Source organism: Cynara cardunculus (assembly GCF_001531365.2).
Source record: "Cynara cardunculus var. scolymus isolate 2C chromosome LG 1, CcrdV1, whole genome shotgun sequence".
NCBI lineage: Eukaryota > Viridiplantae > Streptophyta > Magnoliopsida > Asterales > Asteraceae > Cynara > Cynara cardunculus.
The window spans coordinates 11,740,803-11,750,994 of NC_037528.1; the positions used below are offsets into that span (position 1 = coordinate 11,740,803).

Genomic DNA, 10,192 nt, shown 5'->3' on the forward strand with positions numbered 1-10,192 from the left:
CGCTAATCTCTTCCCTCTTCAACCAGATTTGCTAACTCGTCAGATTCCCAATTATGACTACAAATTGACAATTCCTTCTTATGTCTCTAACTTAAAATTTGAACTCTTGGTCAGGTAGTCTTGTTCATCTTTGCTTTGACATGATCTGGTTTATATATTTTGTTTTTAAGATAAATATAAAATGGTCTTTAAAGAAAATTGTAACGTCTAAGATTGAATAATATTGTTATACACGTTTAAATTACATAAAACATTTTTTATATAAAAAGAATTAATGAGACCTGTAGCATTTGGTTTACCAAGAGGATTAGAGAGGGTAGGATGTCACTGCAAACTATTCGAATTAAAATTGATTGTTGTTCCTATACAATTTAAAAAAGCTCTGATAAAGACTTCTGCAAGATGCTTCATTTTTCTCGGATGACACGCTTTGAACCATTCACCTGCTAATTAGTTCGTGACACATCACCGCTTGACTTTTTGTTGTTAACGTATCAACAAAATAGAAAAAGGAAATTGATATGAAAATTACGTATCAACTTTTTTGTTTGGTATTATTAAATAGCATTAAGTTTTATAAATATCTGTATTGATCATTAATGTTTATACATATTTGGCCACTAAACTTTTAGAGTTGGTTTAAGGGATGTTTATTAAATGTTTTCCAATTAGTGTTTATCGGGTGATTTACTTTATCAAATGAATATGACACTAACCGAAAATCTTACATGATAAGAGCGATAATAAGTATTGGTGCTTATCAAATAACTTGTTACATACTATGGTGGTTTGATGAACTGTTGTATTATTTGATATAGTAAGTAGAAGTGTTGACTCTTACCGATAAATATTTATGTGCAAGTGTTTGGATAAACGACCCTTATGTTTATTCTTAAGTAAGATAGAATAATTGATCATAATACACACTATAAAGTTAAAGCGGGCATATTTAAAAACCCTTCACAACTTAATTAAGTTGTGAAGTTTGATGCAAGAAAATACCGCAGCGTGCAACTTGTATGATTTATTTTATTATGTGAACTCAACAAATTAAGAATTTACATAAAAGTCTATAATGATAGTTCTTATAAGAATTTTCTTTCATGAATCTCATTCATTTTTTCAAAATCAGTAATTATTATATTTATAAATAAATATATAAAAGAACTAGCAAATTATTAGTCCACAGCAACTTCAAGGTAAGAACCAAATGTATTGTACAAAAACTTAAAAGGATGTGAGTTTCTTATAAGCACTTTTGTACACTGTTGGTTTCTATAAGAAACTACACTTTTTTTTACTTATTTAGAGCATATCCAATGCAATGTTCTGATAAACAAAAAATGTGGTTTTTTTGGATAGAGTTTTTATAATAACCTTATTTCCTTTGAATTCTTAACCTTAATTGGCGTGAAATGACATTCTTGTTAGTTTTTTTTTTTAATATATTTTATTGACTTTATAATTATTATTGATGTTGAAAAAATACATTTAATTCACAAAATGGGTTCTTATAAAAACTACTATTGTGATGGTTTATAAAAAAAATCTTAATTTAGTGAGGTGGAAATGACGTTGCAAACAAAAGTACAAAAAATAGGTTCTTAGAAGTAGGGGTGCTCACGGTCCGGGGTGATCGGTTTGGAGCCGTTTTAACAACCCAACCCAATGTTGGCGGTTTGAAAATTTTCAACCCAAACAAAAGTTCAACCCAACCCAACCCAACCCGTTCGGGTTGATCGGGTTATGTTCAAACAATATAAAATCACACAAAATAAAGGAAACTTTCATTTGAAATACAACCGACTATTCAAGATAATATGCAAGTTCATCAAATATTTAGATATTACAATAAAAATGTTTAAACCAAATGAGAATACATCAATCAACAACAATAGTTTTAGACGTTTCGAACCCCCATGCTTTCGCTTTCTTGACGTTGAGGTTGGTCATGTCATGATTGTCATCTACAATTCAAAGCTAAAGTTAAGATCGGGTTCATCGGGTTGTCGGGTTGGTCGGGGTTTTTTGGGCCTGACCCGATTCCAACCCAATAAGATCGGGTTGACTAATTTTTTGTATCGATCATGCATCGGGTTACCTCGGGTTGGGTTGGTCGGGTTCATCGGGTTTTTGAGCACCCCTACTTAGAAGAACCTTCTTCTTACATTTTTTGTTGTTACCTCGCCTCCAACTCATCAAATTAAGAACTCAAATAAAACTCTACAATGATAGTTTTTACAAGTACTTATATTTTGTGGGTCCCATTACCTTTTCAAGATCAATAATTATTGTATATATCATATTTATAATTGTAAAGTCAATAAAATATATAAAGAGAATTAGGAAATTGTCATTTCAAACAAAATTAATGGTAAGAACCAAAGTTTTTATACAGAAACTCTCAAAGAGGGTGAGGTTTTTATAAGAACTTTACACAATGATACTTTCTACAAACCACTTCACTTTTTACTTATAAAAGCTTCACATTGAAGATGCTTTTTTATGTAGAATAACAGAGGCAGTGATCAGGTGTTGGACTATTGTTGATGAGGGTTTGATGTGGTCGGTTGGGAAGACAAGTGGACGATTGTAGCCGTTAGCAGGGGGGAAATTGTGAAGATATTTAACTTTTTCAACATTAAAATTAAGTTTGTCTCTTAATGATTCTGTACCCTCACAATGATTTTGTATCATGAGTCTCCTTTAAGCATTCAACGTCCTAATATCATTCTGAACAATTACTAAATAATTATATTTCATTTTGCACTACATTATAAGAGCATCTTAATCATTATAACCACTTAATCATTTTTCACTAAACTATTCAACAACTGTCAGACAGTGCATTGGTTGTTATTTAATGATATCTGCCTATTATTTACATTTTTTTTTTCTAAACTTGTTATCTTGAACTGTTTAAATTGGTTGATTTATCCAAATTAAAGGAAACTAATATGATTGATATAATCACCAAATTATAAAAAACCGATTGATGAACGCTTTTACTTAATTTATGCAATTGAAAACCAGAGAAGTGAAATGATTTATTTTCATTTAAGATTTTAATTCAAATTAAAATTTACCGACTAAAAAATTTCATGCCAGAAAAGATTTAAGAGCGTTTCTCCTACAATATTTCGTTAAAACTGTAGTGTGTTTTTATATACATGTAAAATTATATATTAAAAATGTAAAAGAAAGTTTTGACGTCAATGTGCAGGGACGGATCGATTGTAGTGCATACGGTGGTACGGGCTAATGTTTCGTTCATCGTCATAGTGTAAAACTTATAAGGTCATGAAAAATGTCATCGTATCAATTTGTTGAATGTCATCGTATATATTTTGAAACTATAATGAGGACACAGTTTTCCTTGAGGAGTTGGTTTGCAAAATTCTTCTTCCAACCGTATCTGAGTTGGAGTCTCGTTAGTGTCATTTTTTTTATTTTTTATTTCAAATTTATTATGTTTCTAAAAAACTCGCAAAAAAAGACTGAAACACATGATATCATGTATATAAAACAATGAACACAGAGCCAACCACTAGATCAATGTTGATTTTGTGAAAGATATCCATGTTTTTATTTATTATAGTCAAATGATGTCACTACTTGAAAAACTTTACAAGTCCGTCTCCGTAGATATGTGTAAGGAATCCTCCAATAAAAATATATAAAACACAAGTTCACTGGATAAGTTTTTATCAGTGAGCATAACAAGAATCTGAAATTTTATCCGGTAAGAAACATAACAATGAACGATAATTTTTCCCGATAGACAGTAAGTGAGAGTTTTACCCAGTAAACGCTTAAGAGTAAAAATTATTTACTAAAAATCCATTTTAATAGTTAAAAGTATTAACTGATAAGACAAATAAACGTGATATATTTTGCAGATAAACATTTGATAAACGGTCATAAAAAAAACAAAATATGTAACTGAATTACCGAATAAGTTGCTGAAACGACGTTGAATTGTTTTAATATGGGCTTATTATAAGCTAAATGGGCCAATTTGTTAACCAATGCATGGCCCAATAACAAACCAAACACGCCTCTAAAACCCCTGATCAGTTTCAGTCGTTCGTCACTCGTCAAGGCGTTCCCTTTGCTCAGGCAACATGGGTAGCAACCAAGCTGCAGTCTCCTTCCTCACCAATATTGCACGCGCTGCGTTCGGCCTCGGCACCGCCGCTACCGTTCTTAATTCCTCCCTCTTCACCGTCGACGGAGGCCAACGCGCCGTCCTTTTCGATCGTTTCCGTGGAGTCATGGACGATACCGTCGGTGAAGGCACTCATTTCCTCGTTCCGTGGCTGCAGAAACCCTTCATCTTTGATATTCGTACCAGGCCTCACACTTTCTCTTCGATCTCTGGTACCAAGGATCTGCAGATGGTTAACCTAACCCTTCGTGTGCTATCTCGTCCCGAAGTTAATCGGTTGCCTGCAATTTTTAAGACATTAGGTCTTGAGTACGACGAGAAGGTTCTCCCTTCGATCGGAAATGAAGTTTTGAAGGCCGTTGTTGCTCAATTCAACGCAGATCAGCTTCTCACTGAGCGTCCGCGCGTTTCGGCTTTGGTTCGTGATAGCTTAATCCGCAGAGCTAAGGATTTTAACATCGTGCTTGATGACGTGGCGATAACTCACTTGTCGTACGGTGCTGAGTTCTCCAAAGCCGTGGAGCAGAAGCAAGTGGCTCAGCAAGAGGCTGAGAGATCAAAGTTTGTGGTTGCTAAAGCGGAGCAGGAGCGACGAGCTGCGATTATTAGGGCCGAAGGAGAGAGTGAGTCCGCTAAGCTCATTTCTGATGCTACATCTGCTGCTGGTATGGGATTGATCGAGCTTAGGAGAATCGAGGCGTCCAGGGAGATCTCTGCAACATTGGCCAGGAGCAACGGTGTCATGTACCTTCCAAATAGCGGGAGCCAGATGCTTCTAGGGCTTAATCCTTCTCGCTAAATGAGTAAGTTGTTCTACTATTGCTTTTGTTTAATTTGGTTCTAAGATATATTTAGCCTCAGTTCCGTGAAAATTGCAAAAATCACTATTTGCATACAACCTTTTGAGCTCATCTATCCATCCACCCCTCTAATAAATTGAAGTTTTTTTTTAGCTCCGCTTCGAGCATGTAATTGCATTAAAAAGTCCTAAAAATCATTTACATAAACGAACCATATAGCTTCTACAAATTTTTAGCATTCAAATTCATGTCGTTATGTCTCCTTGTGGTTATGATATAACATCTGCGCTCTTAGTTTCTAGTCCACATGGCTGTTTTGAAGTTTGTGCTAGTATACTTTTAGTGATCTTTTGTTTTGCAATTCAGTTTCAAAACAATGTTTCTCCTATTCCTTCCATAATGAAGGAGTTCTACCTCCCCCCTNCCTCCCCTACAAGAAAAAAATAGAGCACCATCTAGGAAATGTGATCTGGAAAGGAATCTTGCTTAATTGAAGAATACCAAATCTATGCAGTTTTACTGTTACTGCGAACGATAAACTGTGCTGAAATGCAGCATCATATCCGGTTGATGCATAAGACAATATCTTATCATGTATTCCGACAAACACTGATCTATGTATGATGATCTGTTAATGTAGTTGACTCTTTGAGTTATTTGTTACTTCACCGTCATTGTGTTTCTCTATGTTGTTTTCTCAATGTTACAAGTGATCGAAGCATTGTACAATAAACCAATAATCGCTTTTTTTTGTTTTGCTGTCTCCTTCTATGAAAACCAACTGGCGCTGGCCTTTTCATTTTGCCTGATGTTTCTGTTAGTTGTGAATCGCTAGATTCTTGAAAGGATATATATTCTGTGTAATTGCCACATTGCTTGCAAAGATTTTCAAGCTATCAATGTGCTTCTTGAGTCCTTGTAACTGTTCGAACAAGTAACAGTACTTATCATAATAGCAAAAGCCATTGCCGTTATCCTTTTTTTGGGTGGGTCATGTATACTTAGATGGAACCTCAGTTTATCCTTAGGCTTGTGTAAATTGTAATTTAAAGTACTAGTTAATTTTCATTTTTAAGCTTCTTGAGCTGGTGAAAGAGATGCATTATGAGCTGTAATTGTATTTCTTACTATATTGCTTAATTCATTATAGTTTGAATGTTCCTGGTAGGGTATGTAGAAAGTCATTCGATCCATTTTAAACCAACGGATTCAATTAGAACCGATCGCCCATAATCGAATATCCAAAAGTTCAACATCCAAAATGGATCGGTCATTTTTTGGATGACAATCTAGAATACGATAAAACCGAACCAACCCACCAACTACCATCCAATTAATAACTATATATAATTAATAACATTTAACAAAATTCTTTTAATTGATATTTATACGTAGTGGTTTTTAATAAATTATGAAAAGCTATGAATAATTGGTTGAAACGGTCTATTAATTGGTTGAAAATTGTATCAAATTATTGGATGAATCTAATATGATCAGATGGATAACTAATAGTAATATCCAATGGTGACAAAATCCAACATCTATTGGATGATTGGATCGGATCCATTTAAATACATAAGATTTCAACCGATGAACACCTCTGGTACAGGAGAATGCATGCAATGCCATAAATTGGCTTTCTTTAACATTTCTGAATTCAATTTTCATTTTGAATTTTAGTGCATGGCTAGAAATCTAAAAAACATGTGGGGAAAATACCATATAATAATTGTGGCTTGTAAGTTGCAACTCAAGTGTGATATGTAGTTATGTACTTGAAATGCTGATATGATCATATACTCTATGGTAGCTATGGCTTTTGATGTAACAACCCTAGTCATTGTTGCACATTCATCATATAAGTTATCACAATCGCCAAAAAGCACCATTCTTAATTTCTAACTTGCATATCTTAACTTCTTCTTCATACATAATAAGGATTGTCCACAAAAAGATCACTACTACAATCCATTAACTTGACGTTTCTTACAAACAAACTTGTAAAAATCCCTAGTCGTTAACGAAGATATTAGGAGTCCAGCAAATTCTAACACCACATCCTTGGTCTTGGAACCTGAAACTTCCTTATTAGACCTTGAAAATAATATAGATAAAAGTTGCATGAGCAAGCTCAACGGTCTATAAGAGCGATCTATTAACAATAAAGTATGGAATTTATATTAGAATTTAAATGATGTGTGACTTTCTCATGCTCTTTAGAAGGTCTTGTCTAAGGGGTTGTTTGGTTGGTTTTCTATTAAGTCATGTATGGATAGAGTTGTCTTTGTGGATTAATCTGTCTGTATAGATTGGAAAGAATTTCTTTTGGGAGGACTTTTTCATAGATGGAAGAGGTGTATTTTTTAATTGAGGCAGGTTTGGAAAAAACTTGGCTACTGATTCTATATCATTAAGCCCTACCAAACAATATCTAATAGTTGACCTAATAAGCTTTGTGTCCCATTAGGATGCTAACAAACAGTCCTAACTCTTATAATTCACCAATTTTAAAGGGTGTCCAAGAAATACTACATAGTACATACCTTGCAAATCTCACTTCTTATTCACAACGTTGTTTGTGTCATGAATATTTATCTCATGCCAAAACTCTTTTATATGATGCAATAATATGAATGAACATACACATGGAGTACAACATGGTATATTAACCTTATGGAATAGGTGAGAAATGGGTTTTAACAAACTTCATTGATACGTGGAACCGTGCAATATCATGCTAAAATGGAATCATCAATTAATAAATATTATCAAAGCTTGATACGTCAATGAAAATAAACTACATGTTTACACTTTTGTATATTTGGATAGATAGGTTTTGTATGTGATGTTTCATTCTGTTTCTGGAAACCCGTATAATGGATGATTTATACTGCTATTTAATATCTTGTGTTGAATGCTTACTTGTTTCATGTGGTGACAGGAGTTATTCTGTGTGAAGGGTTGGTTGAATTTGTGATGCACATTTTTAGACATTTAGGAAGTGTTCTTTTTTGTGAGAGAATAACAAGAGCAATTGCATTCAGAGGACTATGTTGATGGGATTACTTGTGGGTATGCAAATTTGGTGTAATGCCTTCGAGTTAATGACATCATTATAGATAGAATCTATCGTTTTCTTTTGCTTCCTATGATTAGGCTGTTTCCTTTGCAACTTTGTGTGGCCGTTAGCATGAATCCTCATGGTATCTAGGGGTCGTTTACTGAATACTTACCGTATAAGTGCTTACCGATATCACTTACCTCATTGATTGAGCACGGAAAGGACTGGCAATCTTACCTGGTCAGAGGTATAGTTAGGGCCGAGAGTCTTAGCCGATAAGTGGGGGAAAGACTCTTACCTGGTTTAAGATGCATACCGACAATTCGTTTTGATGGCCGAAAATATTGTACAATAAAGTAAGTGAGGGTGATGTCTTTTGTCGGTAAACGCTTACCCTTACCCGTTAGGCCTTCGGTAAATGGCACATCTCCAGATCTTCTTGCCAGACCGAGCCAAGTAAAGATGTTCAAACTTCAAATCTTATGAAGCATGGTTTCCAGAAGAGCAAATTTGTAGGGTTTCTTTTCTTTCAAAGTTATCATAAAATTTGACACGATTTTATAAGCATTGAGAAAACGTAGAGGTTGTTGATGTTCATTCTGATCAGGTTTTAAAATTCTATTTAGTTAGGCGTTAAGATATTGTTATCACGACTTTTTCCCACCTTTTTTTAAAAATAATTTAGTAATTATATATAAATATAAACTAAGAATCTCTAGGTCATTATAAAGAGTCGCTACCTAAACTTACATAGAAGAAATTGATGTTGAATTTTATATTTAAAGATATCTTATCTTTTACAGAATGTTTAGAATCAATCAACTATCAACATTTTCCTTATTTTGTTTTGATGTGTAAAATTTGCAGAATTATTCGGCTAGATTGAGAGTATTTGAATCATTCGATAAATCAATTTTCATTTATAGAAACATAACTTTTTATTTAGAAAAAGAATTATAACTTGTTTAGATGTTAAATTATTTTGTAGCAGATAATTTATTAAAATAAATAAATTTGGACGATTGACTTGGTTATTTACTAGTGGGATAGGACGTGATGTAGGGGTGTTTGGAATTGCTTATAAAAACAATTTATTGATTTATTCTGGTGTGACATTGGTAATAAACATTTTTGAGTGTTGGGATAAACAACTTATACTGGTGTCAAACCGGTAATAAGAAGTTCTTGAAGAAATTAAACCCTTCTGACTTGTAAAAAGTTGATAAATGCTTTTGTAGAAAATTATAAGTTGTTTCAAATAAGCAATTCAAAATACCCCGTAATATTTTATTGTGAAATGAGAATGGAAAATTAAAACTTTTGATGCTAGTGTGAACCGGTTAAGTGTTAAGCCTCAAGGTGGCATCGAGTTAGGGTCACAGTTGGAAAAATCTAAAGGAATTCAATGGATTTTTTTTGTTGTAAATAATCAAGTCATTGAACAGTTTTTTCAATAAATAAGTCACTGGACTTACTAAAATATGATAAATAGATCCTCAGATTTTTAAAAACTTGTTAAATACATCATTGTTACTTAAGGGTTGTTTATTTATCTTTTAATAGTTTCATTAAAAGGCAATTTCTGAATTGTTAAGAGGTGAATCTTGTTTGGTAAAAAACAAGTCTGTCTCTTAATGGATCTAAAACCATTTGAATGATTTTGTATATTGGGTATCCCTTAATCATTCAGCGTCCTAATTTCATTCTAAACAATTATCAAACGATTATATTTCTTTTTGCACTACATCATAAGAGTCTATTAATCATTTTGAACACTTAACCATTTAACAACTGTCAAACAGTCCCTTAGAAATATAAACTCCAAGATAAAACTACAAATAAAAAAAAAACTCAAAAAACTACCCTAAATCTTTGGACTTTTAAAAACTTGTTAAATACATCCTTATTCGAGACTGCTCACCAAAGTTTCAATCTCATCACCATACACCACTTGCCGTCGCCCTTTGCCTAGTCCTCCATTGTTGTCACCGTGGCACCTGTAACTTCGTTGTGGTTTTGTTTTAGATCCAAAACATCTCCGCCTCTGTAGTTTTGATCAGAAACTGATTATGGAACAATCTTTTTTTTAAATAGGGATAATGTTTTTTAATTTAAAACATAAAGGTTTGCTTAAATTATATTTTTCCAAAATTACTTTTATAA

General features: G+C 33.2%; 1 protein-coding gene across 2 annotated transcripts; it reads left to right on the top strand.

Moving 5' to 3' along the window:
- The first annotated feature begins 4,111 nt into the window (after positions 1 to 4,111).
- On the top strand, positions 4,112 to 8,071 carry LOC112508182 (prohibitin-3, mitochondrial). Of its 2 annotated transcripts, none has more exons than XM_025112971.1 (2): positions 4,112 to 4,971; positions 7,910 to 8,071. In XM_025112971.1, exon 1 carries the CDS (start codon positions 4,125 to 4,127, stop codon positions 4,965 to 4,967), a length of 843 nt encoding a protein of 280 aa, XP_024968739.1. In that variant the 5' UTR covers positions 4,112 to 4,124; the 3' UTR covers positions 4,968 to 4,971; positions 7,910 to 8,071. The 2 variants fall into 2 exon arrangements, with proteins under 2 accessions (XP_024968739.1, XP_024968745.1); XM_025112977.1 differs by lacking the exon at positions 7,910 to 8,071 and adding an exon at positions 5,483 to 6,062.
- Positions 8,072 to 10,192: the final 2,121 nt, after the last annotated feature.

Bases quoted from the DNA above. Each gene is read 5' to 3' on its own strand.
- LOC112508182 (XM_025112971.1), top strand. From the start codon at position 4,125: ATGGGTAGCAACCAAGCTGCAGTCTCCTTCCTCACCAATATTGCACGC.